The sequence below is a fragment of the Heterodontus francisci genome, chromosome 5 (assembly GCF_036365525.1).
Source record: "Heterodontus francisci isolate sHetFra1 chromosome 5, sHetFra1.hap1, whole genome shotgun sequence".
In the NCBI taxonomy this organism is placed as follows: Eukaryota; Metazoa; Chordata; class Chondrichthyes; order Heterodontiformes; family Heterodontidae; genus Heterodontus; species Heterodontus francisci.
The window spans coordinates 32,153,357-32,173,724 of record NC_090375.1 but is presented as its reverse complement, the minus strand read 5'-3'; the positions used below and the strand labels follow the sequence as shown (position 1 = coordinate 32,173,724).

Here is a 20,368-nt window from a genome sequence, read left to right as displayed (position 1 = left end):
TTAGAAAAAGTTGCCCACGACACATTTTTAAAGCCCCCTCTCTTAAAGTTGATTTTAACAAGTTAGGGGTGATTCTTACCTTCAGCATGGATATAAAACTGGCAGAGGGAAGACTGGCATACTGCATGGATTCCCTTTCCACTGCAGGATAGTCAATCTACTACTGCCAGGTTTACAACCACTGCTGAAAGTGGAAATTAGCCTGTTCCTACATCTTCTTTTTCCTTTTTTAAGACTTCTGCTGGCATAACATTTCATAATGCTTCAGCACCTTGCTCAAGTGGTTATTCTCTGTGTCTGAGCCTAGAGAGGGAGTGTGAACAGGTTATTTTGTCATGGGGAAGGACCACTTTAGCACAAACTATGAGAAAGTGATCAGGAATGGGAAAGCCTGGCTAACTTTTCTCCTCCGCAGTCCATGGATACCGACTCCGGCTGTACTGTCCACACCATTGACGCAGCAGAAATAAGTTAACACAGATGAGGATCAAACCTGGGACATTTCTGGTGTGTGTGCTTTAGTTCCACACTAAATGTAGCATCTATTTTATCTCACAGAGCCACTGGACAGGCTTAGATTAAACCTGAACACAGTTCTTAATTTTGGGGCTACACAAACTGCATTAAAAAGCATTATGTCACAAATAATTCAGGCATTTCCATGAAGTCTTTACTCTATTTCTCAAAGAGATGATGTGACAAAAAGACCAGATAACTGAGAAAGAAAAGGTTCAATAATAACATCAGTGCAAAACGTCATAGTTCCAAAACCCATGCTTTAATGATCAGTGTCTTACAAACTGGGCCCATTGATTTTATTACACCCAGTAGTTACATTCCTCATGGCCTCTATTTAATAGTGTTGAAATAAGTGTTCACAGATCAACACTTCAACATTTACGAGGCTCTTCTTCCAGCAATTAATTTTTGTATTGCGCATTTTTTTGACATAAAATAGACGTAAATCCATATGCAGCCATTAATTTTAGTGCACTTGGAACCTTTGATGTGGATCAAATGCTCCCCAGAAGTGAAAAAAATACAACATTCAATCCAATGAAAAACTGCAGGAAAGGATTGTAAGAGCCTAACTGTTCCAGGCTTATTGATCTGTGGATCTAAATGGTCTTTTTCTCAGAGGGAGTAATTGTTTCACATCACAGCTGTAGAATGCAGCCTCTGCGATATGTAGGGGTTCTCTACCACACTAACTTAAATAGTCACCATGTATTTGCATGTTGGATTCCATCCAAACTGTACTTTTTCAGTAGCTGGAAGCAAAAATAAACATTTTGGAAAGTGTGAACAAAGCTTTGGTGAGAAAATAAAATGAAAGCAGCAAATTGAGAGAAGCTGTTCCTCTGAAGGTATCTAATTCTGCAGAAGCACTTTTCTTTTGAAATGTGAAAAATCTACACAGGGAATGAAATATATCAAATCTTGAAGGATGCTTCATTAGTTATAAAATCCAGCAGGTAGAACAGGGAGGGGGAAGGGCTAGGCACCAATCAGCCACACACTAACACACCTAATCTGATAGAATGGTCAGTCGGGAGAAAGGTGGCAGTGAGGTTAGAAATAGGAAGATAGTGCAGCTAAACACGTGGCTGAACAGCTGGTGTAGAAGGGAGGGTTTCAGATATCTGGACCATTGGGATCTCTTCAGGGACAGATGGGACCTGTACAAGAATGACGGGTTGCATCTAAACTGGAGGGGCACAAATATCCTGGCTGTGAGATTTGCTAGCGTCACTCGGGAGGGTTTAAACTAGTGTGGCAGGGGGGTGGGAACCAGAGCAGTAGGACAGCAAGTGAAATAAATGAGGGGGAACTAGTAAATAAGGCCAGTAAGACTAAGAGGAAGAGCAGGCAGGGAGATGTTGCTGAGCACAGCGGGAGGGGGGTCTGAGTGCATTTGTTTCAATGCAAGAAGTATAACAGGTAAGGCAGATGAACTTAGAGCTTGGATTAGTACTTGGAACTACGATGTTGTTGCTCTTACAGAGACTTGGTTGAGGAAAGGACAGGATTGGCAGCTAAATGTTCCAGGATTTAGAAGCTTCAGGCGGGATAGAGGGGGATGTAAAAAGGGTGGGGGAGTTGCATTACTTGTTAAGGAAAATATCATAGCTGTATTGCGAGAATACACCTCGGAGGGGTCGTGCAGTGAGGCAATATGGGTGGAGCTCAGGAATAGGAAGGGTGCAGTCACGATGTTGGGGTTTTCTACAGGCCTCCCAACAGCCAGCGGGAGGTAGAGGAGCGTATATGTAGACAGATTTTAGAAAGATGTAAAGGTAACAGGGTTGTAGTGGTGGGTGATTTTAACTTCCCCTATATTGACTGGGACTCACTTAGTGCTAGGGGCTTGGATGGGGCAGAATTTGTAAGGAACATCCAGGAGGGCTTCTTGAAACAATATGTAGATAGTCCAACTAGGGATGGGGCCGTAATGGACCTGGTATTGGGGAATCAGCCCGGCCAGGTGGTCAAAGTTTCAGTAGGGGGAGCATTTCGGGAACAGTGACCATAATTCCACAAGTTTTAAGGTACTTGTGGAAAAGGATAAGAGTAGTCCTCGAGTGAAGGTGCTAAATTGGGGGAAGGCTAATTATAACAATATTAGGCAGGAACTGAAGAATTTAGATTGGGGGCGGCTGTTTGAGGATAAATCAACATCTGACATGTGGGAGTCTTTCAAATGTCAGTTGATTAGAATCCAGGACCAGCATGTTCCTGTGAGGCAGAAGGATAAGTTTGGCAAGTTTCGGGAACCTTGGATAACGTGGGATATTATGAGCCTCGTCAAAAAGAAAAAGGAAGCATTTGTAAAGGCTGGAAGGCTAGGAACAGACGAATCCCTTGAGGAATATAAAGACAGTAGCAAGGAACTTAAGCAAGGAGTCAGGAGGGCTAAAAGAGGTCATGAAAAGTCATTGGCAATCAGGATTAAGGATAATCCCAAGGCTTTTTATACGTATATAAAGAGCAAGAGGGTAACCAGGGAAAGGGTTGGCCCACTCAAGGACAGAGAAAGGAATCTATGTGTGGAGCCAGAGGAAATGGGTGAGGTACTAAATGAGTACTTTGCATCAGTATTCACCAAAGAGAAGGACTTGGTGGATGATGAGCATAGGGAAGGGAGTAGTCTCAGTCATCTCATTATCAAAAAGGAGGAGGTGTTGGGTGTCTTGCAAAGCATTAAGATAGGTAAGTCCCCAGGGCCTGATGGGATCTACCCCAGAATACTGAGGGAGGCAAGGGAAGAAATTGCTGGGGCCTTGACAGAAATCTTTGCATCCTCATTGGCTACAGGTGAGGTCCCAGAGGACTGGAGAATAGCCAATGTTGTTCCTTTGTTTAAGAAGGGTAGCAAGGATAATCCAAGAAATTATAGGCCGGTGTGCCTTTCGTCAGTGGTAGGGAAATTATTAGAGAGGATTCTTCGGGACAGGATTTACTCCCATTTGGAAACAAACAAACTTATTAGCGAGAGGCAGCATGGTTTTGTGAAGGGGAGGTCGTGTCTCACTAATTTGATTGCGTTTTTTGAGGAAGTAACAAAGATGATTGATGAAGGAAGGGCAGTGGATGTTATCTATATGGACTTCAGTAAAGCCTTTGACAAGGTCCCTCATGGCAGACTGGTACAAAAGGTGAAGTCACACGGGATCAGAGGTGAGCTGGCAAGATGGATACAGAACTGGCTCGGTCATAGAAGACAGAGGGTAGCAGTGGAAGGGCGCTTTTCTGAATGGAGGGATGTGAATAGTGGTGTTCCACAGGGATCAGTGCTGGGACCTTTGCTCTTTGTAGTATATATAAATAATTTGGAGGAAAATGTAGCTGGTCTGATTAGTAAGTTTGCAGATGACACAAAGGTTGGTGGAGTTGCGGACAGTGATGAGGATTGTCAGAGGATACAGCAGGATATGGATCAGTTGGAGACTTGGGCGGAGAAATGGCAGATGGAGTTTAATCCAGACAAATGTGAGGTAATGCATTTTGGAAGGTCTAATTCAGGTGGAAAGTATACAGTAAATGGCAGAACCCTTAGGAGTATTGACAGGCAGAGAGATCTGGGCGTACAGGTCCACAGGTCACTGAAAGTGGAAACGCAGGTGGATAAGGTAGTCAAGAAGGCATACGGCATGCTTGCCTTCATCGGTCGGGGCATAGAGTATAAAAATTGGCAAGTCACGCTGCAGCTGTACAGAACATTAGTTAGGCCACACTTGGAATATTGTGTGCAATTCTGGTCGCCACACTACCAGAAGGACGTGGAGGCTTTGGAGAGGGTACAGAAGAGGTTTACCAGGATGTTGCCTGGTCTGGAGGGCATTAGCTATGAGGAGAGGTTGGATAAACTCGGATTGTTTTCACTGGAACGACGGAGGTGGAGGGGCAACATGATAGAGGTTTACAAAGTTATGAGCGGCATGGACAGAGTGGATAGTCAGAAGCTTTTACCCAGGGTGGAAGAGTCAGTTACTAGGGGACATAGGTTTAAGGTGAGAGGGGCAAAGTTTAGAGGGGATGTGTGAGGCAAGTTCTTTACACAGAGGGTGGTGAGTGCCTGGAACTTGCTGCTGGGGGAGGTGGTGGAAGCAGGTACGATAGCGACGTTTAAGAGACATCTTGACAAATACATGAATAGGATAGGAATAGAGGGATATGGTCCCCGGAAGTGCAGTAGGTTTTAGTTTAGGCAGGCATCAAGATCGGCGCAGGCTTGGAAGGCTGAATGGCCTGTTCCTGTGCTGTACTGTTCTTTGTTCAACTGGAGGGCCAGGTATAGGCCAGTACATTAAAAACATTAAGCTATATTCTCCCCTTATAATCCAGTGTTTTCTTTTTTGTAGGCTTAATTATATATCCTTAATTAAATAAATGAGAAACCAAGAACCAAAAATAAGTTAATAAGTGAAATATTAATATTCAAAAGTGTTATGAAAAATTAAAACTCACAATACCTACTTGATAAATAGTAACTGTTGCAGTAAGTTAGAGGATAACAATGGTCCCATGTAATGCTAAATGTATCAAGGTTATTCATCTATGGTGACTGAATAAGTCAAATGATGTTTTTACTACAAGGCTTTCTTGGATGCTTGGAATTCAAATTCCACAATTCTATTCAGATTTTCATCGAAAGTGTAAATTAATGGCCTTGATTATTAATTTATGGTCCTTATCTATGTATTTACTTTTTAGCTCTTACCTTCCTTTAAGCAATGGATAAATGTAATGTACTTAGTTTGAGGTCGGTACCTGGCATATTGCAACACTGGGGGACATTGCACAGTTCGGTGGCCCTGAAGTTTGGTAGCACTGGTGTATGAATGAGGAATCTGCATCACTGGAGTGAGGTTCTGAGCTTCTGCAGCATTGGGGAGGGCTTTGGGACTTGATAGCTTCTGGGGTCAGGCTGTTAAGATTGTCTCAGAGCAAGGATCTTAGAATTTGACAGCACTGAGAGTTGGGATATGTAGGGAACAATTTGTATTTTCACAAATGGATTGGGAACAGTCATGCTCTGAAAATCATGATGTTTAACTTTGCACCCTGTTCCCTACCCTGATCTGTCTGCTGCCAGTTTCAATCAGGTTTGGAAATTGCCCACTTTCAGGTGGGCACTTCATTAAAGCTTGCAAATTAAAGTAAACTTGAAGTTATCCAAAACTCTGCTGCCTGTGTCCTAACTCGCACCAAGTCCAGTTTACCTATCACCCCTGTGCTCACTGACTTACATTGGCTCCCAGTCAAGCAATGTCTTGATTTTAAAATTCTCATCCTTGTTTTTAATTCCCTCCATGGCCTCACCCCTCCATATCTCTGTAATCTCCTCCAATCCCACAAGCCTCTGAGATATAGGCGCTTATCTAATTCCTGGCCTCTTGAGCATCCCTGATTTTAATTGCTCCACCATTGGTGGCCGTGCTTTCAGTTTCCCAGACCCAAAGCTCTGGAATTCCCTCCCTACACCTCTCTGCCTTTCTACCTCACTTTTTTCCTTAAAACTTACCTCTTTGACCAAGCTTTTGGTCATCTGAGCTAATATTTCCTTATGGGGCTCAGTGTCAAATTTTGTTTTATAATGCCCCCGTGAAGCACCTTGGGATATTATAGTACATTAAAAGTGCTACATAAATATAAGTAGTTGATGCTTCCAAGAATTCATCCTTGTCATAAGGGCAATACAGTGTTACAAAATCTACATTCCAAACACTATGACATACATAGGAATCCAATGTAATTTTCAGATATCAACAGGCGGAACATGTGCTGTACAAACTCTGAACATTGATACTAGGTACTAGGTGTAGAATGGCCTAACCAGTGGCCCTTAACATAAGGCCTCTCTCAAAAATGGCAGCTCTCATTTCAACCTAATCCGTTGAAGTTACAGGAAGTGTAAAATCGGGGGTTGCTTAAAAGGGGTTAGGTTCAAATCGAGGCTGGTACATTTCCATTCCTAGAAGAGAGGAGCATGAATGCCCCTGCTAACACATCAAAAATATTTCTTCCCACTGTTGGTTTCTCCGGGCCTCCCTTCCTGTGATCGCATCCCCCAATTTAAGCTGCGACTTCTGGCTCAGCTCCATGAAGCAGCTGCTGAGTTTCACATTCCCACCATTAAAATGGCTCGGGCTTCTTGCCAAGAACATTGGATAGGCACCACAATTACTCTGCACATGATTCAGTTGATGGCTACCTAGAATAAAAATCAGCCCCTTGCTTGCTAACTGTGGCAGCCGAGGGTGGGTGGGTGTTGGGGGCGGGGCACAGTGGGACGACAAGCTCTAGGCTCTTTCAGCACATGGTGGAAATGGCCTTTGGCAGTAGTTCAAATTCAGCTGGTACTGGGACTGCAGAGTCTGGGGAGAGTCTGGCCACAGTGGAAGGAGACTCCTCAAGTCTGTCAGTATTTGTAGGAGGTATGCCTGGTATCTGGCAGCATTAGGGACACATGTGCCATGAACCACATAAGTGTATTTAGAGCTGGAAACTGGCTTAGCTGAAAAGATTCCCAGAAGGGCTGGGAACAGAGGCTTGGGGAGAATTGTAGGAATGGAGTGAGGCTGGAACTACAGGCTTGGGAATTAGACATGAGAGCTCAAGAATGGGTTGAGTTGGGCTGGACAGAACAGGTCAGAGTGGCATGAAAATGAGTTATGACAGGTCAGGAATGGTGCACAGCAGTTTGGTATGGGCCACAAGCCTGAGGCCTAGGCCCAACAATGAAGTTAAGCCTCAGTGTTCAAAGCAGAAGTTGGTCAATTTTGTGGGTAAGTTTTAAGTAAGTTCTGAAACATTTTTATCTGTCACTTATGCTCTGAATGTTTTTCTTCCTAGCTGCTGTCGAGAGGCTGATGGGAAAACTGACAGACAACTTTCTTTTCCTGAAAAGGCATCTTGAGCTACCGGATTGGTTCACCTTCCCCTTTGTAAGAAATTTGCATATGGTCAGGTTTCAATTAAATTTTGAATCACAATGAAGAAAAGTGCACATTAGCAAGTCAGGCAGAAGATGTTTTAATTGAATTTCAATCCCAAAGAAAAAAAATTTGCATATTAGCAAATCAGCTGAAAAAATTTGAATTGAGATGGGGAATACGGTGATACAGAAATTAGCACCAATTACAATGTGAGCCTGAAGCATGGCCCTTGAGCTGGACGTGCGAAGGTCAACAGGAAGTGAAACACTGTCATTAAAAGAGTGGGAGAAATATCTTTACACAGAGAGCTGTTAAAAATATGGAATACTTTGCTGAGTGGTTGAGGCAAAGGCCATTGTACCACTTAAGGGAAAATTAGGTAAACACTTAAAGCAGGAGAAGATACAGGCCTAAGGAAAGGGAGCCAAGAAATAGGATTGCTATAGAAAAGTCCTGACACAGACAAGATGGGCAAAGAGCCAGCACAAGAAACAAAAGGGATGAAATTGGACTTGGGCTGAAATGCAAAACAGGCAGAATTATAGCAGTCGCCTATTATAAGACCCTCCTGATATTCAGCTTTATTGAAGCCAATGGAACTGACCATCAGGGGCCTATAACAGGTGACTGAAGTGATGCTGCTTCTCTGCCCATGTCCAATTTCAGCCCCAATTAATGGCCTCCTTCTGTGCTGTGAACGTCTATGGAAATGCTTGCAGTAAAACTTTTACACTATTAAAAGTGATTAATAAGTAGATAGATGTTAAATAGCTTTCAATTATTAATTATTTTCTAAAATGTATCTTAACTTGCACATATTGAAATAAAATACAAGCAATGAAGATTAGAAAACAAATTCTAGTAGTTCAGCTCAGTTGGCACTTGACGTACCTCAGTCAGGTCAATCTCACGCCTGATTTGCTGTCCATTTGCAGGAGTTGGGATGCTCCTGTAAATTACCATTTTGCTGCCGTGGCCTCCTTTCAGTAGAATCTGAGGTTCCAGGTTTACGTTTCCAGAGCCATTGTGAGCATAAAATGCAGCTACATATCTCAGTTTTCCTCCATAAGCCAAAAGCTGTAGAAAAAGGATTATTAACATCTCAAGGCCAATGAGGTTTAAGTTTGTAGGATATTTAACTGTGACCACTGCACAGAGCATAAACACAATATCATTGAAATTGTGAGGTTGGCAACAGGTAGGCAGGCCCAAGACACACCTGATACTGAGCCTTGGGCCACATTTACATTTACAAAAATAAGATAGATCTGAGTATTTTTTAAATTATGAAAAACTAGGAACAGTGTAGGTCCAAAGGGATTTAGGGGTCCATGTACACACATCACTAAAATGTAGTGCTTAAAGACAATATTAATCAAAAAGGTTAATAGAATGTTACCCTTTATATCGGGACAGCTAAAATATAAACAAGAAGTTTTACTACAGCTATACAAAGCCCTGATTAGGTCACATGTAACCGTACTGTGCACAGTTCTGGACAACTTACCTTAGAAAGGAGATATTGGCCTTGGAAGGTGTGAAGTGCAGATTCACCAGAATGTTACCAGGAATCCAAGAGTTAAACTATGAGACGAGATTACATAAACTAGGCTTGCATTCCCTGGAATGTAGAAGATTATGGGGAGATCTGTTTTGAGATTTTAGGACTTTGAAAGGAATGGATAGGGTAGATAGAGAGAAACATTTCCTCTGGTGGGGAGTTTAGGACAATGACGTAACCTTAAAATCAGAGCTAAACAGTTCAGAAGAGAAGTTAGGGAACACTTCACACAAAGGCCAGTATTTTATCTGGGAGTCAGGGGTCTTGGCCACCAGCTGAAGCATCGGTGAGAGCCCCGCGTCGCCTCCTCTGGGGAAGACCCATCACATTACGTGTCAATTAAGCACTTAAGTGGACAATGGTGAGCCTGCCCCGGGATTAAGGACCTCGGCAATGGGAGTCCCATCTGCTGAGAGCTCTTGGCTAATCAGAGGCCAGAGGCTCTTTAACTGAGTAGTGCCACCGCGGTTACTGCCAGCACTGGACTCACCAGAGGTGCTAGACCCAGGCCACAGGTGAGTCAGGGTGGGAGGGGTTTCACAGGGTGGGGGGGTCGTGGGGGAGAGGGTGTGGGGGGGGGGGGGTCAGCAGCAAGGGCCGGGGGGTGGCTCTCAGCGGGTCCCCCCCTTCCCAATGTCAGGTCCCTTGATCAGGCGCTGTGCCTTTTAACAAGGTACCCCTCCCCCTCTACCCCCACCCAGAGCCGGCAAGTAATGCACACAGGTTTGCTTGGTGTGCTCCCCATGCGGCAACAGGCCCAGTGGCAGGATGAGATCCTTAATTGGGCATTAATTGCCTACTTAAAGGCCTCACTTGGCAATGGGTGGGACGGCTGTCCACAGGCCTTCCCGCCCTGGACTTAAATTTGGGTGGCGACGGGAAGGTGAATGGTGGTGGGAACCCCCCACCACCCACCTGATTTTATGCTCTCCCCACTAACAATGTCGCTGCGGGGTCGAAGCATAAAATTCCCCTCAAAGGGAAATACAAGCAGCAAATGCCAGCTCAATTAATTATTTTAAATCTGAGACCAATAGATTTTTGCTAGTGATCAGGAGGGAAGAGTGATCAGGAGGGAGGAGTGATCAGGAGGGAGGAGTATGATCGGGCGGGAGGCGCATGATCAGAAGCGATAGGGATAATTGAGAGAGTGCTACGCTGGTCTTTGGTACTGCAACGAATCACAAAGAGAATTCTCCTACTTCACGGCTCTACATTCAGGTAAGTACTTTTTAAAGATCATACTGTTTTGGTGGTGGCCCCCAGTGCTCATTTTAAGGATCACTCATTGGGCTACAAACAGACTAACCAACTACACTTTCAGCTGGCACAAAGATAGTTACAGCATGGAAGGAGCAGCTTGTTAATCGGCCTTCCACTATTTTCCAAAGGAAGAGTGTGAAGATTCAAAAACAACGCCTCTATAAAATTATTGAAACAAGAGTAGATTGTTTTATTGGTTTACTTTTATAACTGTTAATTAGCAGTACAGCTGCTCTTAGGGCAGAGTTTCTTTTAACAAAATGGCCTATAAAACTGCAAGAACTTTACAATTTACATTAATCTGGACGAGCAATAAATGTCCACAAGAAAAACCTCTTTGGCAGGGTTGCTCCTGGAGAAGCCATGTTTGTAACTCCTGAAATAAACAGTGTAACCAGCCCGACATATGAGATATCTGGAACTTTACGCATCTGTCCACAGATGTGCAACTTGCTCTGCTAGTCTGTACCACAGGCTCAGATCTCAAGGGCAGTCATTTATATCTTCTGGTGGCAAAGCTATGGTTCTCGGATATGGGATGCATCTACTTGACAAGGTGGATTTCTCTAACTCCAGGATCATAGAAGTCACTTTGTTAACTTTATATAGCTGCCTCCAGATTAAAAAACAATAAAAGGATGCAAGTTCTCTCTCTATATATATATATAAAAATAGCAGTCTTATTGCTATTTGCCACATTTCACTAATTCACTGACTTTTTTGCAGTAGGCTTCAGGAATTTAATGCCCAGTATCATTTATCTTCTCATTTAGTTTGCACCTGCTTCTCTCACCTTATCTCCTGTGAACTGGGCAGGTAGTGACCAGTAATACGGCTCTGTTTGGAGGTGCCTGTGTACCAGTGCAGCATCCAGCAAGGTCTCTGGGGGCTGAGAGAAGACGCCCTCTGTCGTACCAGTCAGACTGCCTTGGCTGACAACACGCATGATCAGCTGGTTGGGAGTCAGGGTCAGCTACATAGACATAGACGTAATGTTATCCTAACGTTGAGCGTAACCAGTATTAATAATTATTAATCTTTTTCACATTGGTTATTCTTCAGTGTAGTTTTCATATGCCATTTCTACATCTGCTTCTACAACAAGTGATAAATTAAGCTTTCCCACTGCAATCTAAAATGATATTTCACTGACTAGAGTAAAATAGTTTTTATTCGTACTGCCATGGTTAATTATCTGAATTTTCAGCATCTTACTCAGCTCAACTATCTTCAGTGATAAAAATTAAACAACCTTTCTAAAAGTCAAATAATTTCTTGCTAAAATAAAATGTACAAATAATTTACATATGTAAATATAACGTACAGAATTTTTTTGAAAACGACATTTACATTTCACAGCCAAGAGTGATCTACACAGCTCACTGGTTTACCTCTCGTGACTTATCACATTACCCATTACCAGTGAACTATAAGTATCTATTTCAATCTATTTCACACCTTTCCAACGTTTATGTGATTTAATAATATAACATTAACCAAAGTCAAAAACCCCATTACTTTTTTTAATGAGTCCACCAATGTAAGCTACCATTACTCTTAAACTATCAATATTTTAGCCAATGTTTCAATTTTCTACAGGAATAAATTTTAAAATGCTTTTCTTTGTGAGAGGTACTTTGCACAGGTCTATCTTTACTTGTAGGTTATGAAGGTTTTCTTACAGGAATCCTGACCAATCCTTGGAGCTCTGAGCAGGAATTAGACACTCCAGAGCAGTAGCATTGGCTGCAGCCAGCTGGGTTATGGAGACTGAGAGCAAACGATCCAGGTTTGCATTCATTGCAACGAACACCAGAAACACTTTCCTAAAATGAGGGTATATGTTTTTATTACTTGCGATATATTCAGAATGACAGACTGCATTATGATTGGAAGGAGCTGCTTTGATACAATACATCGCAAACTTCATTCATTATTCTGCTGGTTTCCACTCCATTGTTTTGTAAATTAAGAAATCTAAGGGCAGTATTTTACCCTCCCCTCGGAAACAGGAATGGACGCATGGGGGCACAAAAAAATGGCAAGAGGTAACATTGGGTGGCATGCCTGACATTGTCCCTGGCCCTATGCCATTTTGTCTGGGGCGGGGATGCCCCTGGAAAATTGAAGCCTTTAATTGGCCAATTCATGGCCACTTAAGGACAGCTTCCCACCTTTGGTCTGATTTTACTGAAGTCGCAGGTGTCCACTGCCGAGTGAAGACACTGCCAGGTGAGACCTGGTGCCCTCCTAGTGGGCTGTGGGAGGGGAGGGGGGGGGGGGTGTCCCTCCTCTAGGGATAATCCATGGCCCCCTGGAAGACCCCCCCCCCAGCAGTGATGGCCACCCCTGTAGCAAGACCCTCCCTACCCTCACCAACGTTCCCACCACCTCCTCGCCAGGGCCTGCATAACTCGTTCCGGCGACCCCAACCCTACTTGCCTGTGTCGCAAGGACTCTGACATCTTTGGCACTGCAGGCCTCTTGCAATGCCAGCAGTGGCCACTGCTCCCAGTAGCACTGCTGGTAGTGCAGAGCTACTGGCCCTCTGATTGGCCGGCAGCTCTGGAGGCGGGAACTTGTCCCTTAAAGGGGTGGCTGCCACAACGACAGGCAGTTAAATGGCTGCACACCGTGAAATTGCATCTGCAGTCCAAGCAGAGGGCCAAGGCAGGGTTTCCACTTGCCTTCCAGCCCACCGCCAGAACCCCGTTGCCAGGGTAAAATGCTGGGGCTAGATGAAGATCGGCACTGAGAATTGAAAGGGGCAAAAAAGAAGCCTGGGTTTTTAAAGCTTGTAAATTGTAGTAGACTAGGGCCAACTAGCAGAGTTAATCTGATAGGGTCAGATGAAGAAGGGTGGGAGGTGGCTTGTGTGGAGCATAAATACCAGCATAGAACAGCTGGGCCGAATGGCCTGTTTCTTTGCTGTTCATTCTATGTAATTCTATGAATCTTGAGGTCCTGGTAAAAATAAGTAGGAGATGGTGCAATGAGGCTTTATTTTCACACAGTATGGAAGTAGGAAAGAGGAACAGACTGTCAGACGAAGAATGTAAACATTTAGACTGCTTTAATATTTTGCAAATCTCCTTCCAAAACAAGTGCTTTCAAAATAATATAAAAAAGTATAGATTTTTTTTTAAAGTTACGATCCTCAATTGTATATTTTGAACATATCAAATTGCTGCTTTCCTGATCTTGCTAGTTCATGCACGTTCTGTCACAAAGCAGGATGGTGACCTGCTGCCAGGACTCTATTCATCCACCTGAGGTGCACGACAGTAGCTGGACAGACTCTCCCCCTGATTTTTTATCATCTGCTGAATGAGAGCCAGACCTCTCAGTAGCAACAACACAGCAGGATTTGGATTTTAAACCTCTAACTCCATAGTGCAGTGGATGCACCCAGCCATCACCACTGCTTCACTTGCATATTAGCAAGGAATATGTGGTATAATTCAGGTTCCCACCCAACTGATGAGTTCCTTATCTCAGCTTAGCATCTGGCAAAGTCCTCTACCGCATAGGGAAACGCTTAAAAATCAGAGGTCAACTCATTCTGCAGCTATACTGCGGGTGGTAGAACAGGGTCAAATGTAGAATAACAGATTATCAGAAAACTGGAGACAAGTTATTTGCTGCCTTTCTTGAGAGAAACACATGATGCAAAAGAATGTGAGAAAATTAGAACTGTGGAAGGAGGTGTGATAGAAGGAGAATAAAGTTATAATTCTTATTCAAGTATATAGTTATATAAATGATGGTGTACCTTACAGGGACAAAGCCCAGTGTGTTCCTCACAGCTGCAAACTCCTTGGGTCAGATCACATTTTCCAGGTCTGGTACCACTGGGATCACACTTACAAGCAGTGCATTGCGGGTAGTCCCTATAGCCAATAGCACACTTGTTGCATTTTTCTCCACTGAACTCTTTTTTGCAGGGGCAGTGACCACTCATTCCATCACACTGAAGACCAACAGAACCGACTTCACTACAGTTACAAGACTGCACAAAAATGAAGAAAAATAATTTTTTGAGTATTGTGAGCAGTTCTAGGCACCAAATCTTAGGAAGGATATTCTGGTTATGTTGGAAGGAGTGCAGCGTAGACTCCAAGGGTTAGGCTACCAGGAGCGATTAAACAAACTAGAATTGTATTCCCTGAAATTTAGAAGGCCAAGGGGTAATTTGATCTAAGTTCTCAAGATATTAAAAAGGTTGGATTGGGAGAAACTATTTCCACCAGTTAGGGTGTCTAGGAGTGGGGGCATAGGCTAAAAATTAGAGCTAGACCTTTCAGGAGTGAAATTAGGAAACATTTGTTCACACAAAGGCTGATAGAATTTGGAACTCTCTTCCACAAATGGCAATTGGTGCAAAATCAAGTGTTAATTGATAGATAGATTTTCGTTAGTCAATGGCATTAAGGGATATAGGGCAAAGCGCATGTATGACATTAGATAGCAGATCAGTCATGATCTCATTGAATGGCAGAACACGCTTGAGGGGCTAAATGGCCTATTCCATATTCCTATTAATTGAGATGATGTGCAAATGTGTTTTCATTGCGTCCTTAGATTGTAAATTGAAGAGCAACTACAAAACATTTGGGAACATTTGTGAATTAAAAGAAAGTTAAACATTTCGTACTGATTAGTCTTTACAATAAGCCTTATTTCGATAACAAGTGGCATTAAGGGAATTCCCAGTTAAACAATACCTGTTTTCAGCCAGTCGTCCTTTTGATTATTGATTATTTTGATTATGACAATGGGGTGTTTTTCCCGTTATTCAAAACTACTTTATACTTAAGCTGACTTTTTCTAACAGTCAAAAATATATCTCTCTAAGTGCAGGTCATAAGTTTTTCACCACTGTTACGATCACCTGGTTCATGGTTTGTATTAATATTTTAGAGGGGTCACTTTTAGTTCTGGGGAATTAAATGTAAAGCTGTAAGAATTTCTAAAGGTTGCAAACCACCCAAGATTTAAAGTTCAAAGTTCTCCATGAGTGCTTACAGAGACAGAGTTAGAGATGTGAGAGCTATAAAACAGCAGGTGGGCTTGTTTAGTTGGAAGTTGGAAACAAAAGGTCTAGAACAGACTGCTCAGTCATTGTTAGCAATATCAGTTATTCATGTGAGTATCACAAATCAAACAGATGTTTTGGGGGTTGGAGGTAATTAACTGATATTGCTATCTGGGACATCCCACATGTACCACATGCTATGGAGATATATGATGCAGGGAAATGCCTTTTGATAAGGTTTTTTTTTCTGGGTGCTTGCTGACAGTCAAAAAATTGGTCACAGAGAAAGCAGTTGGCTTTGGGAGCAGCTGGGCTCAGGAGCAAAGAGGCCATCGGGAACCAGGGGTGTTTCTGTTTGAGTGAAGCCCATGCTCAAGCTGGGAATTACAGCTTCAGGAGGTGTTGGATGAGAACTGGCGGATTTGCCTAACCGGGTGGTAGAGGGAGAATCCCCAGGAGATCTAATACCTTAGAAGATAGCTGAGAAACTAAGGAATCAAAGTGAATTCCTAAGCGCTGTGGTACACTTTGGATTGGTCACAAGAGAAGTGAACAAACTGCCAAAATCCTGTAATGCATAGAGGAACTCTTGAGGTGGAAGTAACAGTCAAACAGAAGTGTTATGTCGAGGTTTAGAGTTTAAAGTATAAGCGTTTTCAAATTGTAATGTTAAGTTAGAATGTTTGCTTTATTTAACTCTTATACAGTAACGTTTTTGTTTAAAATGTGAAATCTTGTGGCGTAATACTTCCAGCAATATCAATTCAACATTCTCTTTTTAAAGTTAACAGTCCCTAACAGGATCATATCATAATTACTACAGGACACTGCATGGTGGCTTGCTTTCTTGTAAGAGAAAAGTAAACAACTTGAATTGTTACAAGTTGTAGTTTAATGGTTTGTCTTTTACTATTGCATGATGGTTTGTAATCTTTGATGGACATCAATCCAGGGTAGAAGTTACTAATTTCTAAGAAATGGCTCGGATCAATTTCAACTAGGTCTAATCACCGTCAACAAGGCGCAAATGGTCTCAAAATGGCTTCAGCAGTCTTCCCTCCCCATTAACAGTGACGTTCTGTCCTATCATTTGGATGGCTGAAGCACCAGACTCCTTCAGGTGGTGGGTCCTTTAAGGGGAAAATCAGGGCCCTGTGACATAAAGTTGGACCCTAACTGCCGTTTTCGAGGGTAACTGTGTGATGTGTGCGCCACACACAGTCTGACCAGTATTAGTCTGGTACAGGCAAGGAAGACCGTTTAAATGAGGCCTAAGCTTCGAAATTTCCCTAGCTTCTTCGCTTCCAGCATAGGTGGGTAACCACGCAAAAGCTAAAATCTAACTCATTGTTCCTGAGGTAAAGAAGTATGCTAACTAGTAAAACAGATTTTGAGGCAAAGTTACTTAATATCACTTCCAAGTGCAACAGTTAGTTGGGTTAATTTTCCAATATTCTGCTTCCATTGTGGAAACCTCACTAGTGGTGAGTGCAGGTTTGAGAACTGGGTCTATAGTGTTGTAAGCTTATGATTTCCTCACAAAAGCAAACCCTCACAACATTAACAGTAATAAGTTCACAAAGAGTTCATAAAGATCATGGCTGTTTCACATTAGAATGACATTGGTTAATAACTTTGTTAAACATAATGCGATACTCAATATAGCAAACTTCTAGCATTTGGGCTGTTAAAAGGAAATTAAAATGGAGGAAGAGGAAGCCTGCAATGTGTGTGATCTTAATCCACATTGTATAAGGATTAATTTGACAAATCCACCCTCCGAGTAGGAATCCATGCTCACAGAAATCAGGGTGACAGTGCTGTTCCCTTATCTCCAGACCTAGCTCTCTTTGAGTATAGATTCTTGACAGATTATCCCTGTATACTGATTCTGATTCTGTGTAATTAACTACGTAATCTGATTCTCATAGGGGTCGAGAACTAGGGGCGGGTTCTTGCATTTCAGGTCAGGACCCCAACATTGGGGTCAAATGTGGGTCCCGATCCCGCACTGTGTCGGCAGCAGTTACCTGAGATTGACTTTGCTAGGATGGGACAATTGGTGGCCAAAGGGCATGCTTGCCATCCAATTAAGGAGGGCTGACAGGCTCTCGAAGCTGGAGGACCAACAGGAGGCCCTCCAGCTTGGAAGCAGCTGCAGCCTGCTGTTGCAGGTAAGGGGGAGAGAGGGCTCCTCCATCTTGAGATACTTCTCAGCACTTTTAAAACTTTAGAAGTAAAAAACAGCCACAGCTGCTGGACCATCATTGTGGAGGGGGAGCCCCTTCCTAGGGTAGCTTGTGACCAGAGCTGTGGTCAGGTCGGCAGGGCAGAGCCTCAAAGTCTTCACGGAGTGCTGACCATCCCCCCAATCGGGCTGCCACCGGGAGGCCGCCTCCAGGCAGCCTCCATGCTCCAGATACCACCAGCCCGCCTTACTCTCACCCCAATATCAGGGCCAAAATCCTGCCCTAGGTAACAAATGTAAAAGAGAACCATTGTAGGCAGCTTGAACCAATGAAAAAAATTTACAGTCCAGTTTCTAATCATTATCGGCTTCTTCAATCTGGGCAGTTTAGCGGCTGTACCAGTACCAACAACTGATACTAAACAAGCCATTTCATTTAGTCGTTCACTCATGCCTGAAGGAAATAATAGTTGATAATATCTACTGATAGCTATTTTGACAGATCAAAAGGATTATAAAAGTAGTACTGATAAAAGGAGCATCACAAGAACAGAAGTTAGATCAACGCCTTGCTGCCGCTAACTATACCTTGCATCCACTTTCAGGGTCATGGCCCCAGTAGTTGACTTCACAGTATTTACATTTGGCCCCCTCAGTGTGGGGTGGGCAGATACACTGGCCAGAATCCTCTGCGCAATTGTTCTGAGTGTGAGCACAGTCACAAGCTATAGCAAAGTAAAATATTGAGATTTTGTAGGAAAGGGTTTTGCACTCTGCATTTGTCAAAAATATTCATGAAACATATTTTACTTCAAAATTCAGCACTAAATTCTGTGAAACCACTTATTTTTCAGGGAATACTACTACCCAATGCAACAATATTCAGTACCATTATTTCATAAATTATGCTGGACAATACTATTGTATGAATTTTACATGTGGGTATATCAAATTTTTCAGTCTGATATTGTTACACAGGCATTAGTGCCTTTATTTGAAAAGGTATTAACCAGGTTAATTTAAATGATTTAATGCCTCTGTTAATATACAGCAATTTAGTAAGAACATGGTGAGCATTTGTACAATAATACTGCACAGCTGGTTTCAGGGTTGTCTGTTAGAAGGAAATCAAACAAGCTCAGTTGATGGGACAATGGTAAAAGGCACTGACTAATGTTACAATGGACCATGCAGGCTTTGGAGCTACCAAGTGTAAAGCCTAAAGAAAGGCTTGCATTTATATAGCCCCTGCCACAACCACTAGTTGTCTCAAAGTGCTATACAGCCAATGGAATACTTTTGAACTACTGTAATGTAGAAACAGCATGAGACAGTTTGAAGGGTAAATATTAGTCAGGACACCAGGGAATAATTCCCCTGTTCTTCTTCAAAGTATTGTCATGGGATCTTTTGCATCCATCCAAGAGGATATCTCAGTTTGAAGTCTCATCTAAAAGACAGCACATCTGACAGTGCAGCACTCCCTCAGTACTGCACTGGAGTATTGGTCTCAACTATGGCACTTCAGCCCTGGAGCAGGACTTGAACCCAGAACCTTCTGAGTCAGAAGTGGGAATGCCACTAACTGAGCCACAGCTGACACAGAGCTCTAGCCTATGCTGAGTTAGCTCGGGCTTCAATGTCCCTGGGCTAGACAAGGGAAAATATCAGCCAGAGTGCCAGCTCCTGATCACTCTGCAACAATGCCATTAGAAAACTCTTGTGTGTAGGTGCCAAGTGAGGACGAGTAGCCTTGACTTTGATGGGCTGTAGGGCAGAATAGTCTACTGACAGCAACCTCACACAGTCAAAAAAAATGGATGCTTCTGTGAGGTACTAGAGAGAAAGCAGCCTTCATGGAATTGTACACAAGCATCAGAGCAGAAAGGGACAAAATTGAAAAAAATTAGATCAATTGACTTTCAATTAATTGGCTCCCCTTTATGTGAGAATCTGCCCTAAGGAGCAGCCATTGCCTGCCTTGCAGATAACGGCATGGATTTAATGAACGATTTATTCCAGTGTGTATTCAGAGCTATCTGCCCTACACTGATATTATACCGATACAACCTCATGGGACGATATAGCTCCTTTTTTTCATGCAATTACACAAATGAAGTTGCAGTTCACCACCACCTTCTCGAGGGCAATTAGGGATGGGCAATAAATGCTGGCCTGGCCAGCGACGCCCACATCCCATGAATGAATTTAAAAAAATACTATTCCTGTAAACTGAAAGGAAAGTATTACTTTCACTATGTACTGCCAAAAATAGTTTTAACACTTACGTGTGCAGCCACCGTCCTGGAATCCATAAAAGCCGTGTGCGCAGTGGTCACACTTCTCTCCACTCACCCCTGGCACACAGCGACAATGCCCACCATCGCTACAGTCCTCAGAGATTGAGCCCAATTGGCTGCAGTTGCAGGGAATGCAGCCCAGTCCAGTATTCAAGCCAAAATACCCATGCTGTTAGGCACAGTAAAAGCATCAATGCAGAGGCCAAAGCAAATTGAACAATTCCCTAAAATATGCATTGTCCAGGCGAATGAGTCAGCAAGCTTAGAATTGCAAGCGACAAGCAGGTTAGCACCTTCCTCAGTAAAGATCATTAAAGTTGCTTCTTATTTTAATTGGCTTAAAAACATTGTTTTTCAGTACTTTTCAGATTTTATTTTGGGCATCACAGAATCTAGGAGAAAATCAAAAAATTGACTCCAAGAAACCCAGATAAATCAAAACATAAAAATCCATTTTTCTTTGGCACATTGCTGTGACATACACTGTTTCCCCTTAACATAACTAAACTGATATTCATAAAATAATAATAAACACTAATAACATGTTTGATACATATACAAAATAACATACACCAATAATTG

At 42.8% G+C, this 20,368-nt stretch overlaps 1 protein-coding gene across 3 annotated transcripts in view; it reads right to left on the bottom strand.

The window, feature by feature from the left end:
* The window catches only part of lama1 (laminin, alpha 1), a 386,693-nt gene that overhangs the window by 146,161 nt on the left and 220,164 nt on the right, over nt 1–20,368 (bottom strand). For all 3 annotated transcript variants that reach the window (XM_068031281.1, XM_068031282.1, XM_068031283.1), the window contains exons 21-26: nt 19,775–19,955; nt 18,075–18,211; nt 14,036–14,272; nt 11,946–12,089; nt 11,057–11,236; nt 8,331–8,516 (exon numbers count right to left, since the gene is read on the bottom strand). In XM_068031281.1, the coding sequence (XP_067887382.1) occupies nt 8,331–8,516; nt 11,057–11,236; nt 11,946–12,089; nt 14,036–14,272; nt 18,075–18,211; nt 19,775–19,955 (1,065 nt within the window). The remainder of the gene's footprint in view (nt 1–8,330; nt 8,517–11,056; nt 11,237–11,945; nt 12,090–14,035; nt 14,273–18,074; nt 18,212–19,774; nt 19,956–20,368) is intronic.